The sequence below is a fragment of the Kogia breviceps genome, chromosome 6 (assembly GCF_026419965.1).
Source record: "Kogia breviceps isolate mKogBre1 chromosome 6, mKogBre1 haplotype 1, whole genome shotgun sequence".
NCBI classification, from domain to species: Eukaryota; Metazoa; Chordata; class Mammalia; order Artiodactyla; family Physeteridae; genus Kogia; species Kogia breviceps.
In genome coordinates, this window is record NC_081315.1 from 110,245,086 (window position 1) to 110,266,820 (window position 21,735).

Sequence of the window (21,735 nt, forward strand, 5' to 3'; positions counted from 1 at the left end):
CGCTTTACAACTCTTACGTGTCATTTTACTGACCTTCATCACAGCTGCCCGGGCAGGTTGGTCCTACACTGTTATCCAGTTATCCAGAAGGAAGTTGACACCCTAGGGCAGTCAGCAGTGACTTCAGCAGGATACCTCTGCCTTGGACTCCCAGGCCAGAACTTGCTGACCCACAGCTGGGCACGTTGTTAATAAGCTGAGCTAGCCATCAGTAGCTCGATGTTAATCATTTATCGCTTGTCAAGATTGCCATCACAGAATGTTTATGGTAGCAGCTGGATGCCTTTTAGTCATTAATGCCGCTTTCTTTCACAATTTCCCAGGCTTATATCTGATTCTACTGGGAGCCGTTCTATTCATGAAGCATCTTCTGTTTGCTCTCTAGACGGGAACGGGCTGAAGAAGCTCCAGGAAACAGGTAAGTCAGGCTCGCAGGTTTGGATTGGCTTTGGGGACCATTTCAGGAGTTACCAAGACTTACAGAGCAGCTGGAGCAAGAGATTTAAAAATTGAGGGATGGGGCTTCCCTGGTGGTGCAGTGGTTGGCAGTCCACCTGCCGATGCAGGGGACACGGGTTCGTGCCCCGGTCCGGGGAGATCCCACATGCCGCAGAGCGGCTGGGCCCGTGAGCCATGGCCGCTGAGCCTGCGTGTCCGGAGCCTGTGCTCCGCAACGGGAGAGGCCCCAACAGTGAGAGGCCCGCGTACCGCAAAAAAAAAAAAAATTGGTTAAGATAACCACGGCCAAGTGGTAATTGTTATTATGTTGTACTGTACTGCTTCTAGGAAGTCTGTTTTCTATGCACAGAAATATGCAATCTGTCCCCTGTGCATCTCTGCAGCCCATCTCCCACTGCTCCCCCATCCCGTGCTGGGCCAGGCCACTTACCTTCCATATGCCCCATGAGCAACCCATATGCTCTTCCTAAAGTGTCTCCTCTCCCAGAATGTATGCTCCATAAGGGGAGGGCAAAGTCTGTCTTGCTCAATATCGCATCCCCATAACCTAGATACCAGGGGCTTAATAAATAATTTAATGTATGAACATTTTATTTCACTTTTAATTTTAAATTAAAAAACACATGGACATAGTTTAAGTACATATATTGTTTAATAGTATAACTCTATTAATAAGTACACCTATTTTATTTTATTTATTTATTTATGGTTTTTGCTGCAACGGGTCTTCATTGCTGTGCACAGGCTTTCTATAGTTGTGGTGAGCAGGGGCTGCTCTTCGTTGTGGTGTGCAGACTTCTCATTGTGGTGCCTTCTCTTGTTGCAGAGCACAGGCTCTAGGCACATGGGCTTCAGTAGCTGTGGCTCGCGGGCTCTAGAGCGCAAGCTCAGTAGTTGTGGCGCACGGGCTTGTTGCTCCGTGGCATGTGGGATCTTCCCAGACCAGGGCTTGAACCCGTGTCCCCTGCATTGGCAGGAGGATTCTTAACTACTGTGCCACCAGGGAAGCCCAGTATACCTATTTTAAATGTCGACTAATGTATATTCTTTTATATATCTTCCTCTTATCAAGTAAGAATGTATTATGAGCAGTTTCCAATGACATTAAATATTCTTCTTTAACATTAGTTTTAAAGTGCTGCACGAGTTTCATCACTTTAAACCTTACTCTTAGATATTTTGTCCTATCGTGAAGACCATTTTTCTACCATGAAAAATACTGCAATGACCATCTCAGGCTTGAATCTTCACACATTGTTATTACTGCTTTAGGCTAACTATTTATGAATGGAGTCATTGGGCCAAAGGACCTAAATATTTTTATGGCTCTAGAAACATATTTCCAAACTCCAGAGAAGCTGTACAGTTTTCCACTTCTGTTGTGCCAGTGATTAGGGTCATAATTTCGGCAACTGTCTCCAATTTGACAGGGGAGATTCGCACTTTGTTTGAATTTGCACTGCTTTTATTTTCACATCTTTGGGACAGAAAGTCTAAGGTTTCCAAAGCATGTCCCACTGTAAGAGTGACCTTCTGAATGAGGATGTTCTGGGGAAGGGCCTGTACTTGATAAGTGATGTGGCATATGTAGGAAAACAGAAAAGTGGTCCAAACTGACCATCTCGCAACTGGAGAAACCAAGGCCAGAGAGGAGCAGAGGGGTAGCCAGGTCTCTGGGGGGGCTAGGCCCCCCATCCTGGTGTCCTCGCCAGGGACTCTCCCCTGGGTTCCTTAACTGTGACAGCAAGTGTCTGTCTAATGGCTTCTTCCTTTTTTCTCTTTTTCAGGAACGAAAAAGCCCAGCCCCAAAGCTGAAAACTAACCATGAAGCTCAGGGAAAAGGACCCAGCAGATAACAAAGAAAGCGACTTGGAGAAAAAGAAATTGGTCAGTCCTGGTCTCCCTATGTCTCCCTTGTAGGAGTGTTCAGGTGACCCTGGGGCAGTCCCTCCTGGCACCCTCCCTTCTCCCAGGGGAAGGGATGTTGAGGTGAGGTCAGGCAGAGAAGGAGTAGAGGCTGGAAGCAAAGTTATGCAGGAAGGACCCCTGTGAATTGTAAATTGTATATGGTGAGGCACAGGCTGCAGATGGTGATGTACTCTGGTTGATGGTGATACTATCCGTGGTGACCTTCCAGACTGGGTAGTGGGGGTCTCTGTTCCAAACGTCATTTCTCAGCAAGAGGACATTGATGTTGAAGGTGATAATGTCATCATCCTTAAGGAAACACTGAAACCCAACCCTTTGCAAGGCCCAGTCCATGTGCCCCCTCCTCCAGGAAGTCCTCAGCACTTAGAAAGTCCCTCTCCTTCCTCAGGACTCCTTGGACCCTCTAAACCAGATTCAAAACCAACAGCCAAACAGTGCCTGCTCTGTGCCAGACCTTATATAGGTCTCTCGTTCCATTCTCCTGGCTACACTGTAGTGGAGGCACCACTACCCCCATTTTACAGGCGAGAAACTGAGGCTCAAAGAGGGCTGAAGCCACGTGTCCAAGGCTACGTAGCTAGTTTAAGGTGCAGCTGATCTCAAACACTGGCCCATCTGTACCTCATGTCCCGTGATGGGTGTGAAGGCAACCAGGACTCAGAAGATGTGTCCATATTTGTAATAAACCTGTATTTAGCAGGACAAAGATCAATACAAGTGTATTTACCAAATTCCCTGGGGAGTGTGAAATGGCAGCTAAGCATCCCCATCCCCATCTCATAGGTGTGAACTGGAGGTCCAGGGGCCAAGCCACTTGTCTCAGGGGCCCCAGGGACCCTGAAGACCCAGGCTAAGCAGACAGAGATTCCCTCCAAGTGGACACAGTATCTTTTTCTTGGTGCTCATATTAGTTTGAGCCAAGGCTCCAGTGTCTAGGCATTGGGTGTGAGGAAGGAAGGGGTGAAGTCATTGCAAACATTCTGCTCAAATGATATTCAGTAGAAAATTCCCCTTTTTTGCTACTCTCTCTTTGGTAGAAAGTTTTCATTTTATCCAAGCCAACTTAATAGTCTCAGGACTTCACCCAGGGGAGAGTTTGAGTTCAGTTCCAGAAGTATCTACTGGGCCCCTTCCCTGAGCTGGGTGGGAAGAAGGCCCTGGGAATTCAAAAAAGGCTTAGGACACCATGTGAATTTTTTTTTTTTTACAAGGACAACATTTTTATTTGTAATAAAAACCTCAGCCTATATTCTCTTTATTCTTGATTCCAGATAAATTCATAATTTAATTGCTAATCATGCCAAGAGTAGTAGCTAGACTGATTTCTTTTATTTGTGAGGTAAATTTCACAAACCTAACAAAACGGTATATTTTATTCTTCAGTGAAAATTGGCATTTTTATTCAACTTAAATCCAGGTATTTTTTTGAATTTTATTTTATTTTATTTTTTATTCAGCAGGTTCTTATTAGTTATCCATTTTATACATATTTGTGTATACATGTCAATCCCACTCTCCCAATTCATCCCACCACCACTCCCCTGGCCACTCTCCCCCCTTGGTGTCCATATGTTGGTTCTCTACATCTGTGTCTCTATTTCTGCCCTGAAAACCGGTTCATCTATACCATTTTTCTGGGTTCCACATATATGCGTTAATATATTTCTTTTGCTCTTTCTGACTTACTTCACTCTGTATGACAGTCTCTACATCCATCCACGTCTCTACAAATGACCCAATTTCGTTCCTTTTTATGGCTGAGTAATATTCCATTGTATATATGTACCACATCTCCTTTATCCATTCATCTGTAGATGGGCATTTAGATTGCTTCCATGACCTGGCTATTGTAAATAGAGCTGCAATGAACATTGTGGTACATAACTCTTTTTGAATTATTGTTTTCTCAGGGTATATGTCCAATAGTGGGATTACTGGGTCATATGGTAGTTCTATTTGTAGTTTTTTAAGGAACCTCCATACTGTTCTCCATAGTCCTGTATCAATTTACATTCCCACCAACAGTGCAAGAGGGTACCCTTTTCTCCACACCCTCTCCAGCATTTGTTGCTTGTAGATTTTCTGATGATGCCCATTCTAACTGGTGCGAGGTGATACATCATTGTAGTTTTGATATGCATCTCTCTAATAATTAGTGATGTTGGGCAGCTTTTCATGTGCTTCTTGGCCATCTGTATGTCTTCTTTGGAAAATGTCTATTTAGGTCTTCTGCCCATTTTTTGATTGGGTTGTTTGTTTCTTTAATATTGAGCTGCAAGAGCTGTTTATATATTTTGGAGATTATTCCTTTGTCCATCGCTTCATTTGCAAATATTTTCTCCCATTCTGAGGGTTGTCTTTTCTTGTTTGTAGTTTCCTTTGCTTTGCAAAAGCTTTTAAGTTTCATTAGGTCCCATTTGTTTATTTTTGTTTTTATTTCCATTTTGCTAGGAGGTGGATCAAAAAAGATCTTGCTGTGATTTATGTCAAAGAGTGTTCTTCCTATGTTTTTATCTAAGAGTTTTATACTGTCAGGTCTTACATTTCGGTCTCTAATCCATTTTGAGTTTATTTTTGTGTATGGTGTTAGGGAGTGTTCTAATTTCATTCTTTTACATGTAGCTGTCCAGTTTTCCCAGCACCACTTTTTGAAGATGCTGTCTTTTCTCCATTGTATATCCTTGCCTCCTTTGTCATAGATTAGTTGACCATAGGTGCGTGGGTTTATCTCTGGGCTTTCTGTCCTGTTCCATTGATCTATATTTCTGTTTTTGTGCCAGTACCATATTGTCTTGATTGTTGTAGCTTTGTAGTATAGTCTGAAGTTGGGGAGTCTGATTCCTCCAGCTCCGTTTTCTTCATTCAAGACTGCTTTGGCTATTCAGGTCTTTTGTGTTTCCATACAAATTGTGAAATTTTTTGTTCTAGTTCTGTGAAAAATGCCATTGGTAGTTTGAAAGGGGTTGCATTGAATCTGTAGATTGCTTTGGGTAGTATAATCATTTTCACAATATTGATTCTTCCAATCCAAGAACATGGTATATCTCTCCATCTGTTTGTATCGTCTTTCATTTCTTTCATCAGGGTCTTATAGTTTTCTGGGTACAGATCTTTTGTCTCCCTAGGTAGGTTTATTCCTAGGTATTTTATTCTTTTTGTTGCAGTGGTAAATGGGAGTGTTTCCTTAATTTCTCTTTCTGATCTTTCATTGTTAGTGCATAGGAATGCAAGAGATTTCTGTGCATTAATTTTGTATACTGCAACTTTACCATATTCATTGATTACCTCTAGTAGTTCCCTGGTAGCATCTTTAGGATTCTCTATGTATAGTATCATGTCATCTGCAAACACTGACAGTTTTATTTCTTCTTTTCCAATTTGTATTCCTTTTATTTCTTTTTCTTCTCTGATTGCCATGGCTAGGACTTCCAAAACTATAATAGTGGCGAGAGTGGACATCCTTGTCTTGTTCCTGATCTTAGAGGAAATGGTTTCAGTTTTTCACCATTGAGAATGATGTTGGCTCTTGGTTTGTCGTATATGGCCTTTATTATGTTGAGGTAGGATCCCTCTATGCCAACTTTCTGGAGAGTTTTTATCGTAAATCCATGTTGAATTTTGTTGAAAGCTTTTTCTGCATCTATTGAGATGATCATACAAGTTTTCTCCTTCAGTTTGTTAATATGGTATATCACATTGATTGATTTGTGTATATTGAAGAATTCTTGCATCCCTGGGATAAATCCCACTTGATCATGGTGTATGATCCTTTTAATGTGGTGTTGGATTCTGTTTGCTAGTATTTTGTTGAGGATTTTTGCATCTATATTTATCAGTGATATTAGTCTGTAATTTTCTTTTCTTGTAGTATCTTTGCCTGGTTTTGGTATCAGGGTGATGGTGGCCTCATAGAATGAGTTTGGGAGTGTTCCTTCCTCTGCAGTTTTTTGGAAGAGTTTGAGAAGGATGGGTGTTAGCTCTTCTCTAAGTGTTTTATAGAATTTACCTGTGAAGCCATCTGGTCCTGGACTTTGTTTGTTGTAAGATCTTTAATCACAGTTTCAATTTCATTACTTGTGATTGGTCTGTTCATATTTTCTATTTCTTCCTGGTTCAGTCTTGGAAGGTTATATGTTTCTAAGAATTTGTCCATTTCATCCAGGTTGTCCATTTTATTGGCATAGAGTTGCTTGTAGTAGTCTCTTGGGATGCTTTGTATTTCTGTGGTGTCTGTTGTACCTTTTCTAATTTTATTGATTGAGTCCTCTCCCTCTTTTTCTTAAGGAGTCTGGCTAATGGTTTATCAATATTTTTATCTTCTCAAAGAACCATCTTTTTGTTTTATTGATCTTTGCTATTTTTTTTTGTTTCTATTTCATTTATTTCTGCTCTGATCTTTATAATTTCTTTCCTTCTACTAACTTTGGATTTTGTTTGTTCTTCTTTCTCTAGTTCCTTTACATGTAAGGTTAGATTGTTTATTTGAGATTTTTCTTGTTTATTGAGGTAGGCTTGTATTGCTATAAACTTCCCTCTTAGAACTGCTTTTGCTGCATCCCATAGGTTTTGGATCATCATGTTTTCATTGTCATTTGTCTCTAGGTTTTTTTGGGTTTTTTTTTTTTTTTTTTTTTTTTTGCGGTACACGGGCCTCTCACTGTTGTGGCCTTTCCCGTCGCGGAGCACAGGCTCCGGACGTGCAGGCTCAGTGGCCATGGCTCACGGGCCTAGCCGCTCCGCGGCATGTGGGATCTTCCTGGACCGGGGCACGAACCCGTGTCCCCTGCATCGGCAGGCGGACTCGCAACCACTGCACCACCAGGGAAGCCCCATCTCTAGGTATTTTTTTATTTCCTCTGATTTCTTCAGTGATCTCTTGGTTATTTAGTAACGTATTGTTTAGCCTCCATGAGTTTGTGTTTTTTACGTTTTTTTCCCTGTAATTGATTTCTAATCTCATAGCATTGTGGTCAAATAAGATGCTTGACCCAAGATGTGATCTATTGTGGAGAATGTTCCACGTGCACTTGAGAAGAAAGGGTAATCTGCTGTTTTTGGATGGACTGTCCTATAAATATCATTTAAATCTACCTGGTCTATTATGTCATTTAAAGCTTGTGTTTCCTTATTAATTTTCTTTCTGGATGATCTGTCCATTGGTGTAAGTGAGGTGTTAAAGTCCCTCACTATTATCGTGTTACTGTCGATTTTCTCTTTTATAGCTGTTAGCAGTTAGTTGCCTTATGTATTGAGGTGCTCCTATGTTGGGTACACATATATTTATAATTGTTATATCTTCTTCTTGGATTGATCCCTTGATCATTATGTAGTGTCCTTGCTTGTCTCTTGCAACATTCTTTATTTTAAAGTCTATTTTATCTGATATGAGTATTGCCACTGCAGCTTTCTTTTGATTTTCATATGCATGGAATATCTTTTTCCATCCCCTCACTTTCAGTCTGTATGTGTCCCTAGGTCTGAAGTGGGTCTCTTGTAGACAGCATATATATGGGTCTTGTTTTTTTATCCATTCAGCGAGCCTGTGTCTTTTGGTGGGAGCATTTAATCCATTCACGTTTAAGGTAATTATCGATATGTATGTTCCTATTACCATTTTCTTAACTGTTTTGGGTTTGTTTTTGTAGGTCCTTTTCTTCTCTTGTGTTTCCCACTTAGAGAAGTTCCTTTAGCATTTGTTGTAGAGCTGGTTTGGTGGTGCTGAAGTCTCTTAGCTTTTGCTTGTCTGTAAAGCTTTTGATTTCTCTGTTGAATCTGAATGAGATCCTTACTGGGTAGAGTAATCTTGGTTGTAGGTTCTTCCCTTTCATCCCTTTAAATATAACATGCCACTCCCTTCTGGCTTGTAGAGTTTCTTCTGAGAAGTCAGCTCTTAACCTTATGGGAGTTCCCTTGTATGTTATTTGTCATTTTTCCCTTGTTGCTTTCAATAATTTTTCTTTGTCTTTAACTTTTGTCAATTTGATTACTGTGTGTCTTGGCATGTTTCTCCTTGGGTTTATCCTGCCTGGGACTCTCTGCCCTTCCTGGACTTGGGTGTCTATTTCTTTTCCCATGTTAGGGAAGTTTTTGACTATAATCTCTTCAAATATTTTCTTGTGTCCTTTCTCTCTCTCTTCTCCTTCTGGGTCCCCTATAATGCGAATGTTGTTGCATTTAATGTTGTCCCAGAGGTCTCCTAAGCTGTCTTCATTTCTTTTCATTCTTTTTTCTTTATTCTGTTCTGCAGCAGTGAATTCCACCATTCTGTCTTCCAGGTCACTTATCCATTCTTCTGCCTGAATTATTCTGCTATTGATTCCTTCTAGTGTATTTTTCATTTCAGTTATTGTATTGTTCATCTCTGTTTGTTTGTTCTTTAATTCTTCTAGGTCTTTGTTAAACACTTGTTGCATCTTCTTGATCTTTGCCTCCATTTTTTTCCAAGGTCCTGGATCATCTTCACTATCATTATTCTGAATTCTTTTTCTGGAAGGTTGCCTATCTCCATCTCATTTAGTTTTTTTTCTGGGGTTTTATCTTGTTCCTTCATCTGGTACATAGCTCTCTGCCTTTTCATCTTGTCTATCTTTCTGTGAATGTGGTTTTTGTTCCACAGGCTGCAGGATTGTAGTTCTTCTTGCTTCTGCTGTCTGCCCTCTGGTGGATGAGGCTATCTACCATGTCAATTTTTTAGGGTTGCCATGACAAAGCTCAACAGACTGGGTGGCTTAAACAACAGAAATATATTTCCTCACAGTCTGGAGGCTGGAAGTCCAAGATCAAGGTGTGGGCAGCTTGGTTTCTTCTGAGGCCTCTCTCCTTGGCTTGTAGGTGGCCCTCTTCTCCCTTTGTCCTTACATGGTTTTCCTGCTGTGCTTGTCTGTGTCCTAATCTCTTCTAGGACACCAGTCAGGTTGGATTAGGGCCCACCCATATGACCTCATTTTACCTTAATCTCCTCTTTAAAAGCCCTGTCTCCAAATCATCACATTCTGAGGTAGCGAGGTTAGAACTTCAATATATGAATGTTGGGGGGCACAGTTTACCCCTTAATATACACAGTCCCTGTCCTTGCTGAGCTCCTATCCAGAGGGGAAGACACGCATGAGGATAACACTTGGGAGGAAGGTCACAGCCAGCACAGCTGTTAGCAGCACACAGAACACAGGGGTGGCAGAGAGACACCCAGGGAGGCTTCTGGGGGGAGGTGGCGAAGGCGCTGAGCACTGAAGGATGAGCAAAGTTATAGGCACCAGTAAATGGGTGTGTGCAGGCAGGAGTGAGTGAGTGTCAGGACAGGCCTAGATACCCAGGAATGCTGGTTTATGACCACATCCTTTTTTTTTAAATTAACTTTTTAAAAATTGAAGTATAGTTGATTTACAATGTTGTGTTAATCTCTGCTGTACCACATTCAGTTATACATATGTACATTCTTTTTTTCATATTCTTTTCCATGATGGTTTATCATAGGATACAGAATATAGTTCCCTGTGCTATGCAGTAGGACCTTGTTGTCTATCCATTCTATATATAATAGCTTCCATCCGCTGACCTCAACCTCCCACTGCATCCCTCCCCCAACCCCCTCCCCCTTGGCAACCACCAGTCTGTTCTCTATGTCCATGAGTCTGTTTCTGTCTGTTTCTGTTTCATAGATAGGTTCATTTGTATATGACCACATCCTTGATAGAGTTTATTTTCTTAGGATCTGCCTGAGAGCATGGGCCACAGACTGTGTGCATGGGGGTTGGCTCTGGATTTGGAGACGGATGAATCCAGGCTCTCCCTGAACTTCCATTCTTTTCTGTAACGTCAGGCTAGCGGCTCCTCCTGAGCCTGCTGGGAGGGTTGGTGATATCACGGGTGTGAATACACTTGGCCAAGGGCAGAGCGGTGTAGATGTGTGCTGTGAGATGGGTAACTGGGAAGCCGGTTAGCTGCCATCTCGTTCACAAAGCTGTACCCAATCATGCTTGCTACGGAGGCAGGAACCCAAGCCCAGGAAACAGCCTTAGCAGTGATCCAGCAACATCAAGTTGGCCCCAGACCTCTTCTTTACAGCTGCGGACACATATCCCGGGGGTGGGGGGCAAATCTTCCTATGTGGAATACTTATCATGGCGTTTGTTTAGAAAAGGATGAGAGCATTTGGGTCAAGAAATAGCTCATTTTCTGGGGACAGGGGATTTGAAGAATAATAATGATAATAATTCATTGTGCAATTGATATATGCTGGGTGCTGTTTTAGGTTCTGTGGTTCAGTGTGTTCCGTGTGCAAACTCATCAAATCTTAACAAGTGTAAGACGTGGTGGCATCATTATCACACCCATTTTACAGTTGAGGATACTGTGTCACAGGGAAACCTAGTAACTTGCCCAAGAGCTCACAGGTTGTAAGTGGCTGGGCCGAGACCCAAACCCAGGCTGTCTGTCTGGCACCACTGTCTGGGTTTTAACCCTCTGAGCTGTGGCAAAGTGAGGGGACAGCTCCCATCACCCTCACCAAGGCTTTTCAAAGAGTGGAGCTGTTTGTTTTCTCACCCTGGGATGCTCTGGGGATGCCCACTGGGAATCTGAGATCCCCCACCTGTCTGAAGGAGGAAAGCGTGGTTCACCCGAAGGCCAGGCTTCTTAAATAGCCAAGGCCACCCTGGAACTTGAGCCAGGACACCTGGGCTCTGATCTCAGGTGTGGGACTTCGCTGCTCACCTCTGGGCCGGCTTGTGGGCAGGTTGGGGGGAGGACTCACAGCTAGCTCCACCAATAAGAGGAGGTCTCCATGCCAAGCACTGCCTCCCGGCTGCAGGACAAAAAGGGAAAGTGATGTCCTGCAAGTTTCTCTCCCTTCTCTGACTGGGAGAGCCCCTGGTGCAGGGCAGGGCCAGGGCAGCTGCGGGCAGTTGGTCCCCACCCTCCAGCCCTGGCCTCCAGTCTGCAACCCCTCTGGTGGCAGAGCCTTTAGTGCTTTTGGACTAGGATGCCTTTGCAGCTCAGGTACTCCCCAGACACCAAGGACCCTCCCAGTTGTAGGTGCACATTTGTGTGGACCACCTGGGTCCTGGGGCCTTTTGAGATTTCGACCCCCATGGGGAACATGGAACAATTTTAAATGAAGGGGGCAGATCACCTGATCCACTGTGAGTTTTAGCAAGATCAGGGAGACCCCTTGTTACAGATGAGGAGACCAGGGTGGATACATGGAAGGACCTGATTCAAGGAAGGGGTGGAGGAGGAAATGAGATGATGAATATGACACCCCACAGGATGGCACAGGGGATTCCTCACTGCACAGCAATGCAACCATGCTGCCCCTCCCACACTTTAGGCCCCAATTAGCTCAATTATTTTGCTTCTCCCCATGTCCCAGGGCATCCATGTCTGTAGGCCTGGCTCAGTGCCCTCCCACCCCGTACCCTTCTCTGTCTGCATAGTCCCCCGGCTTACTCATCCTGTAAGAGTCTGCTCTCCAATCACCTCTTCCAGGAAGTCTTCCGAGATCAGCCCCCATGGCTGGCTCGGTGCCTCCTGACCCGTTTCCCCGGAAATCCTCAGCCATCGCACGTGATGTCATAATCGAGAACTTCCATGATAGAGTCCTGCTCTGGACCCAGCTCTGGGAAGGGAGCTGGCCAACTGGCCAAAAACTGTTTCCAGAAACAGTCAATTCTCCAAGCCGCATCCCTGCATGATTGATATGCAGAATGAGTATTGCGCTGACTGATTCATGCACTCAGTAAATAACTAACCTAATTATTCAGGGTTGGCTTTTTCTTTTGGAAGTTTCAGTTCCCCGTTGAGCAGATCCCTTCCCACTGTTGTGCATTCCGGGCTGGATGTTTTCATGAGCATTTGACAATCCACGCTCCAAGTGCTTCTGCCGTGATCCACAGCTTTTATTTCAACATGCGCTTTCCATTAAAGCCAGGTTGCCGGCTTCTGGTCTTTTTTTTGCGGACTTGAGGCTGCCCTGGCCTTCTAGGGGTTCTGCGTACCCCAAGCACGCCATCATTCTGCTGGCCTCTGCACCTGTTCTCTGCCTCTGGGAGCAAACAGTCAAGGCAACCTGTCCTACACATGATGTAAGGCGCTTCTCTGACATCTGGGCAATTCGGCCACGCAGTGATTTAATTCCCATGACATCCTGGTGTGCAGAAGGGTCTTGCCTCCTTAATGCTTTCACTGAGCCAGCCTGGCTGAATGAGCAGGGCAGAGGAATGACCAGTGGCAAATTCTTTTTCTTCCAAACCCACAGCCTCGCCTTGTTCTATAGCTGCAGGGCAGCCTGGGTCCATCTCCAACACGCTGCTCGGGATTGTGTGTTTTCCATTCCAGCCTCAGAATAACTCTGCAGGATAATCAGGGCAGGAAGAATCACCCATTTCGCACTTTTAAACGTGGTAGCTCAGAGAGGCAAAGCGACTTGCCTAAGGACACACAGCTAAAAAGCAGTGGAGTCAGCGTTGGAACCGCACCAGCCTTCTCCTGTAATCAGTGCCCTTTCCATTTGTCCCAGTCCTTAGGGAAACTTGCCCTGGGCTCATGCCAGTCTATCCCCTCCCAGCACGCTGGCCTTAAGAAGGACAATAAAAAAACACGCCAAAGAAAGAATCCAAACTCAGAGTGGTGATTCCTGGGAAGACAAGTTTCCCTTTCAGGACTCTCCAGACGCTGTGATGATTTGGAAAGGGGGAAAACATTCACTGCCCATTTCCTGTTCAGACAAAATACAATTGCCACATTTCCTGTTCAGCGCTTCCGCCCACCCTCCCTCCGTGGACTCTGCCTCCTCATTCAGGGAGATGCCCCAGCAGAGCCCAGGCTGGAAGGCACCGTGGGCCGAACCAGCTTCAGGGAGGGCCGGCAGGTGGGTTGTCGGGAAACAGGACATGGATTCTCAGGAACAGAGCTCAGCTGCCGTTGCCCGTGACCTGAGCTGCCCGGTGCCTCCTGAGTGTGTCCATCTGAGGAGCGGGACGCCGCTTGGGAGGAGAAGAAAGGTAAACACAGAAACTGGCCGCTGTCTGGGCCACAGAGGCACTCTCTGACTGCTTGAAAGGCCTCTGGCCTTGAGTCCTGGCCTCCTAGTCCCTGTGACCTTGGCCGTGGTGCTCCAACTCGTAAGTCGCAGCTTCCTGGGACCCACAGTATCTTCTGGCAGCGCGGGTGTGCTCGTGCAATGAGGTCAAGGCAGCAAACTGCTCTCACGTGCTGGATGGTGTCCTCAGCTTAGGGCAGGTGGTGAGAGGTGGTGGGCACAGGTGGGCCACACAGGGGTGGGGGACTCGGGGCAGATGGCTCCCACCTGCTCTTCTCTGCCCTCTGCTGGGTGCAGACAAGGGAATAGTGACCAGGGGTGGTAGTGAGGGAAGCCCAGGGGCCCAGCACAGCCCGGGAGTCAGAAGGAATAACATCTGAGCTGAGACCCAGAGGATGAGTTTAAAGATGAAAGGCAATGGAGAATGGGCCTTTTGTCTAAAATGTGATTCTGTTCCCTCAATGAATCCCATTCAGTTCAGGCTCCTCTTACTGCAGAAAAATATTCTGGCTCCACACTTGCCAACGTCCCTCTCCGTGGCCTATGAACCCTCCCTCTGGCCTCAATCCAATCACCAGCATTTACCAAGCACCTCCGCTGTAGCAGGCTTGGTACCTGGAACCAAGACCCCTGCCTTCAAAAAGTTAAGACCCAGGGCTTCCCTGGTGGCACAGTGGTTGAGAGTCCGTCCGCCTGCCGATGCGGGGGACGCGGGTTCGAGCCCTGCTCCGGGAAGATCCCACATGCTGCAGAGCGGCTGGGCCCATGAGCCATGGACGCTGGGCCTGTGCGTCCGGAGCCTGTGCTCCACAACGGGAGAGGCCGCAGCGGTGAGAGGCCCGCGTACCGCAAAAAAAAAAAAAAAAAAAAATGTTAAGACCCACACCCACTGTCAGCCTCTGCTGCTGACCCCCAGGGGCACCTACCCCTGGACAGGTGAGGACCTTACCTGCTCTAACTCCTTTCTTCGGCAGAATATCCTATGAGGTGGGTGTATTATCATCGCCCTTTCACAGATGAGAACACCGCATCAGAGAGCAGCTATGTAACTGGTCTGAGGTTACGCAGTCGTAAGAGGCAGACCTGGGGGTCAGACAAACGTTGAACCAAAGACAGAAGAGTAAAAATGAGGAGGTGGAACTTTCAGGGTGGCTTTCAGTGGGTCTTAGATATGAAAGTCTCCAGAAAGGAAGGTTTCAGCGGGGCATGGCTATATGGGCCAGGGCAAGAGAGACCTTGGCATGTAGCTTGGGCAACGGCCATTCTGCACGCCTGGGTCAGAGGGAGTAGAAAGAGAGAACAAAGTGAGTGAACAGCCTTTCTGAACACTGGCTACGTGCACAAGACCCTCAACGTCCTCAGCCAGCAACACATCCACAACAGCTTACGCAGCTGGTGCTACGATTTAGATCCCATTTTACAGCTGGGTAAGCTGAGGCTCAGAAAGGTCAATACCCTGGACAGATCCCACAGCCGACTGGTGGAGCCATCGAGCACCGGAGCCTGTGCTATAGGAGGCCGTCTAGGCGGGCAGAGCAGGAAATCGGCTATCGAATTCTGGCTTTCTCTTTCAAACAGTGTTTGATCCCTTCAGATCCCTAAACCTTGGACCTCATCTGTCACGTTTACCTGCTGTATCTCAGGAGCTTGTCAGGGCTTGGCACCTAGAACACACGCCCGCCCCCCCCAATCACCATACACACACACAACACATGATAAATCATGGAGAGAAAGTGCCTTCCAAGAGCACCTGGGTCCCCCTGACAAGTGGCCCGCACTTCCCTGGCCAGCTTAGGATGGCAGCCCCTCCTGCCTCCAGGCCCTGCCTTCTGGCCAGCCTTTGCCAAGGGGCCCAGATGTTTCTACTCCTGGTCCTGTCATGCCTGTGGCCGTCCATGGATGGGTCCATAGGGCAGGATTACATGGAGGCAGATGCTTGGTTCTCCGGGTCAAGCTCTGTATCTCTCTGTCTGCAGGTCCTTGTCCCGAGCTGCTCACTGGCCTGTAGATGGACAGCTCCAGCCTGGAACAGAGTGTGTGTGGGTGTGTGTGCGTCTGTGTGGCCGTCAGCAGCGTCGGTGAGGAGAGGCAGGTGGGGAGAGACAGTGTGGTGCAGTGGGTGGCTGCATGGGGGCTGGAGCCGGACCATCTGGGCTCTGGTCCCTAACCCAGACAGCACCAGGGACTGCCCCATGCCTCTGTTTCCTCACCTGTAAAATCAAGATAAAACAGTACTGATCCAAGGATTCTATGGGAGAATACCCAGAAAGTGCTTAGAACAGATGCCTGGTCCATAGTGCTTAATAAGAACCAGCTGCTGCTGCTGGCAGCTTAGTCTGCCTTTGCTTTTTGCTTAGTCTACCTTTGCTTTTTGCTTTGTGTGAGTTAGAGACTGGCCGAATTCAGCTAAAATAACAGTGTCGTAGCTGCTAACAGCACCTGTGAAGGACAGTAGGTCTGAGTTTCACAGATCCTCTTGCAGCCGGACAAGGAGGGCAATAGTGTGGCCCGAGGCAAACTGAGCTCCCTGGGCTGGCCACACCCACCTGGACCGGACCTGGATGGGAGCCCCTCCTGCCGGCTGGCTCTGAGGAACCTGCATCCTTGATCTGGAAATCCTCCCCAGCAGAGAACGGTCCAGCTGCGTCCTGCGGGCCCCTGGCTGTGCGCCCGAGTGCCAGGTCTGACGTGCTTTGCTCTCCTTTCCCAGGACTGGTCCTGCTCGCTGGTTGTGGCCTCTCTCGTGGGTGCCTTCGGCTCCTCCTTCCTCTATGGGTACAACCTCTCAGCGGTGAACGCCCCCACTCCGGTGAGTGCCCGCGTCAACGGGATGTGCCCAGCAGAGGGCGCTGCGGCAACGCGGAAAGCCCAGCCGGGGTGGTAACCCCATTCTGCAAACATTTGCAGGCCGGTTCTGTGCCAGACCCTTGCTGGACACTGGGGTGAAGGGAAGGACAGAGAGAGTGAGACCAGCCCCTGCCCTCGAGGGGGAGGTGGGAGATACAGAAATAGAGGATGATGATAATTCGTGAGGTCAGTTCCCTGCTCATGGAGGGTCCTGGGAGAGTGTAGAGAGGAGAGGCATCTTCGGAGGTCGCAGGGGCCAGATCCTAAGGGTCTAATTCCAGGGCAAGGAACACGAAATCTGAGGCTTACAGAGGGATCTTAGGCACAGAAACATTTCCCTGATCTGCTTTTTCTTTGTTTATGGCTTTTAATCACAGCTGGAGGTCACTTGAGTATCTGTTGGTTTAAGATCCGTTGCTGGCTTTTGTTTTCTTCTGAAATCAGGTCATTAGGTGTAGTTCCCCAGGCCCTCCTAACACCACTCTGCTGGTTTGCAGATGAGGGTTTGGTTCTCACCCACCTAGGCTGTTAGGTTTAGGTGCTACCCATTCCTGGGGGTGCTGGCTTCTGCTTGACCTCCCTCCCTCCCTGGGGTAAAGTGGATGGGTTGACGGTGGTATACAGGAAGTCTTGCTGGAGGAGGTGATGCCAGAGCTGCATCTTGAAGGTGGAGCAAAGGCACTGAAGCCTGAGATACGAAACATTTGCAGAAATGCAGGTCTGATGCTGTTGGAGCCCAGGATGTATTTTGGACAGCATAAGGGCATGAGCTACAGAGGCAGACAGAAGCTAGGCTGTGGACCTTTGTGGGTGCTTTTAAGGCTTTTCCTTGTTTGGGGGCCCAGCATGCTGTGTGCAAAACATAGGGCGAAGCTGGACCAGTGGGTCTCAAAGGGGCCCCAGGAGCCCTGGACTTTTCAGAAGTGCCTCAGGGATCCAGACTCCATCTGTACTAGAACAGCACTTTTTAAATTCTGTTAACTCTTTTACATTTTAGGGACTCTGTAAGTTCATTTGAAAAATTGATTCTGATACTAAAAACAGTTTGAAAACCGGGGGGTCTAGATGGCTTTTCCAAACGCTTGCATTAATCAACGGCTTTGATTTTGTCATTGTGATGTCATCCTGAGATGGGATCCAATTTGTCCATATTTGTCTTTAAGAGGATTGGGAATATGCACTCTTGCTTCCCTTTGGTAATCCAACAGAGCCTCCAGCAGAGGGTGGAGAACTTTTACGCTCATGGCTTATAATGCAAAGAGACGTGTAAAACTTGAACCTGAATAGAATGATGTGAGTAGAAAAGTAGTAGTTCAAGCAATGACTGTGGGAACACGAGGAAGGAGCAATCCTGTCATTCACTCATTCAAAACATGCTTTTACTTAATAAACTTTATACTTTAGAGCAGTTTTAGGTTCTCAGCAAAATTGAGTGGAAAGCACAGAATCCCCATATACCCCCTGCCTCCCCTCCCCAACTGTTAACATTCTGCACCAGAGCAGTACCTTTGTTATAACTGATGAACCCACCTTGACACATCGTTATCACCCAACGCCCACAGTTCATATATTAAGGTCCACTCTTTGTGGTGTACTTTCTATACATTTTGACACACGTGTGATGACTTGTACCCACCATTGTAGTATCTTACAAAATATCTTCACTGCCCTAAACATTCTCTGTGCTCTGCCTGTTCATTCCTCCTCCCATCCTCACCCTGGCAACCACTGATCTTTTTACTGTCTCTATACAGGCACATCTTGCTTTATTCCCTTTGCTGTATCGCAGATATTGTATATTTTACAGATTGAAGGTTTCCCTTCCCAGAGTGTCATATCGTTGGACTCATACAATGTATACTTTTTCAGGTTGGCTTCTTTCACTTAGTAATATGTATTTAAAATTCCTCCATGTCTTTTCATGGCTTGAAAGCTCATTTGTTTTTGATCCTGAATAATGTTCCGTGGTCGGGCTGGACCTCAGTTTATTTATCCATTCACCTACGGAAGGACATCTTAATTGTATCCAAGTTTTGCCAGTTATGAATAAAGCTGCTATAAACATCCATGTACAGTTTTTTGTATGGACATAAGTGTTCAATTCATTTGGGTAAATACCAAGAAGCATGACTTCTGGATTGTATGGGGAAGGTATGCTTAGTTTCATAAGAAATTGACAAAATGTCTTCCTAAGTGGCTGTTCCATCTTGCATTCCCAGCAGCAGTGAATAAGAGTTCCTGTTGCTCCACATTCTTGCCAATATTTAATGTTGCTAGTGTTTTGGATTGGATATTCCAATAGGTTTTTAGCGGTATCTCATTGTTTAATTTGCATTTCCTCGATGATATATGATGTAGAATGTCTTCTCATATCCTTCTTTGCCATTTGTATATCTTCTTTGGTGAGGTGTCTGTTTGGGTCTTTTGCCCATTGTTTAATCAGATTTGTTTGTGTTATTATTGAGTTTTAAGAGTTCTTTATATATTTTGGGTAACAGATCTTTATCAGATGTGTCTTTTGCAAATATTTTCTCCCAGTCTGTGGCTTTTTTTTCCTCATTCTCTTGACATCATTTTTGCAGAGCATTAAATTGTAATGAAGTCCAGATTATAAATTATTACTTTCATGAATCACACATTTAGTGTTTTATCTAAAAAGTCAGCACCATACCCAAGGTCATCTAGATTTTTCTCCTATGTTATCCTATGTTAAAAATTTTAGGGGCTTCCCTGGTGGCGCAGTGGTTGAGAATCCGCCTGCCGATGCAGGAGACACGGGTTCGTGCCCTGGTCCGGGAAGATCCCACGTGCCGCGGAGCAACTAAGCCCGTGAGCCATGGCCGCTAGGCCTGCGCGTCCGGAGCCTGTGCTCCGCAACGGGAGAGGCGACAACAGTGAGAGGCCCGCATACCGCTAAAAAAAAAAAAAAAAGAAAAAAAAAATTTTGGGAGTTTTATAGTTTTGCATTTTACATTTAGGTCTTTGATCCATTTTAAGTTAATTTTTATGAAGGGTGTAGGATCTATGTCTAGATTCTTTTTCCCCCCCTTTTCTGCATGCGGATGTCTATTGTTCCATTGCCATTTGATGAAGACTATCTTTGCTCCATTATATTTTGCCATTTCTCCTTTGTTAAAGATCAGTTGACTATATGTGGGTCCATTTCTGAACTCTCTTCTGTTCCACTGATCTGCTACTATTTTTTTTACCAATACCACACTGTCTCGATTACCGTACTTTATAGTAAGTCTTGAAGTAGGGTAATATCAGACCCTACTTTGTTCTCCCTCAATGTTGAGTTGGCTATTCTGGGTCTTTTGCGTCTCCATATAAACTTTAAAATCAGTTTGTCAGTCTCTGCAAAATAACTTGCTGGGATTTTGACTTGTATCATACTGAACGTATAGATCAAGTTGAGAAACTGACATCTTGACAATATTGAGTCTTCGTGTCTAAGAACGTGGAGTATCTCTCCATTTACTCAGTGAAATATTTTCTCCCAAGGACAGGCCTTGTGAAGGAGAACAGCATGCTCTGATATGTTTCAGAATGGTTCCTTTTCCCCTCCCCTGCTGGCAGCATAAGGGGATTTTTCCTGACAGTCCCTGTGAGAATCTGGTAGAGCCCCTGGAGGTAAAACTTACAAAAGGGGGATATATATGACTGGGTCCCCAGAGATATTAACTCTCAGACTTGTCCACACTGAGCCTTCAGCAATTCATTAATTACAGTTCAGGTTTTCCTGCCCCGGCACTGGTTTGCCACTGTGCATTTTTGCTCTGGTAAGTTGTGATTCTCTGTATCTACCTGTCTCTCCAGTTTGGGGAGATGCCCAGCAGTGAGAGATGTGTGGGGTGGAGATGGGAACACAGGCCAGTGGAAGGACTTTATGTTATCCTGGGCTTGAGGGAGAGCTGCAGGCTTCCTGGGAATGGTTCAGAGAGGGGGCGGCCAGATTGTGGGGTCCAAAGGGCTGGAGGGGGAGGAGGCTGGGAAGGAGGCCAGGGCCAGCTCAAGGAGGATCACAGGCGCCAGAACAGGGGCACGAGTCAGCACCACCCAGCCTGCGAGCACTGGAGGCGGGCTGGGGGGCCAGGGCTCAGCCTGGGAGCCCCTCCCAGGGTGGAAACTGCCTGGAGCTAGAGGAGCTGGAAGAGCTGGAGCCGGGCAGGCCTGCACGGGGACCCCAGTTCCCCTGGGAACCCCAGATCCTGACAGGTGGTGACAATCCCCTGGTGAAGTGGCCAGGAGGATGGAAGGGGGCCCGAGGCTGGAGGGGCTCAGCCTGTGGCCAGCGATCACTCAGAAACCTCTTCCCTTTGCTGTGGGCCTAGGTGTGGGCAAGCGAGGCAGCCCCAGGGTCCAGGAGACCAGTATGGGAGCAGAGAGCCCGGGGGGTGGGGGGGTCTAACGCAGGTGGGAAGGACCCACGCCTGGTGGTGGGTTTCTGTGTCGGCGTCAGACTTCACCGGGGCTCTGGCCTCTCAGAAGGAGAAAGAAACTCTCGGACCCAGGGGATGCAGATGCTGGGGTGTGTGGGTGACCGTCCACAGACATGGTGAACAGACGCTGCCGCCGGAGGTGCTGATGAAAATAAGTCACGGCGAGGACACTGACCCAGCAGAAGGGATGCTGGCTTAGCGATGACACAGGGTCCTGAGGCCCCTGCCCAGCAGCTTCACCTCTTGAGTGGTGGGATAACCGGGTCGAGGGGTGGCGTAGTGGTCAGAGGAGCACAGGGACGGCAGGCCAAGGCTGTCCACCCTCAGGCGAGGCGGAATTTCACCACTTGAACAATCCAGGCAGTGGCTGGCGCCGGCCCCGGCCACCACCCGGCTGCATCTCACAAGCATTCCGTGTTTCTCTCGCCTCAGATATTTGGAAACTTTCTGGAAAGCTGATGATGAAAATAATGCCCACAGTGGCACCGACTGTGCTGCCCCATTAGGGACGGTGTCAGATTTCATCCTCATTACAGTCCCCAAGGGAGCCAGAACTAACCCCTGTTATAGATGAGGAAACTGTGGCCCAGAGAGGTTAATATGTCTGCATTCCTGGTGTGTGTGTGGGGGGGGAGCCCTTAGCCCGCACTCTTAATATATCCACTTGTTTCTCTTCAACACAGTTACCCTAAATGACTGTAGGTCCTGTCCACCCTGCTTTCAAAGAGTCCCCCGAGTCTGACTACCTATCATGCCCCATTTGGAAGAGGACACCCAGGTACCTCGAGCATCCACACATGGCACTTGCCCAACTTTGGCCAATGGGATGTGAGCAGAAGTGAGTATAAGACACTGGAGGCCTGGCCCGTGAGGACATTCCAGAATGTTCTTCAGTTCTTTCTTCCCCCAGATGGCACAGGGACAAGTTGTATGACACACACTAGGCATTGCAGGAGCTAGAAAGGCATTCTCATTGTCTTCAGCCATTGAAGCTTCAGGGTTTCTGCACCAACCAGTGGC

At 46.8% G+C, this 21,735-nt stretch overlaps 1 protein-coding gene across 4 annotated transcripts in view; it reads left to right on the forward strand.

Moving 5' to 3' along the window:
- SLC2A9 (solute carrier family 2 member 9) overlaps window positions 1–21,735 on the forward strand; it is a 213,318-nt gene that overhangs the window by 12,884 nt on the left and 178,699 nt on the right. For 2 of the 4 annotated variants that reach the window (XM_067036386.1, XM_059066131.2), the window contains exons 1-2: window positions 13,170–13,388; window positions 16,137–16,235. In XM_067036386.1, coding sequence (XP_066892487.1) covers window positions 13,191–13,388; window positions 16,137–16,235 — 297 coding nt within the window. In that variant the 5' untranslated portion in view covers window positions 13,170–13,190. Of the gene's footprint in view, window positions 1–323; window positions 419–2,246; window positions 2,347–13,169; window positions 13,389–16,136; window positions 16,236–21,735 lie in introns of those variants that run through there. The other 2 variants (XM_067036383.1, XM_067036384.1) reach the window with 2 other exon arrangements.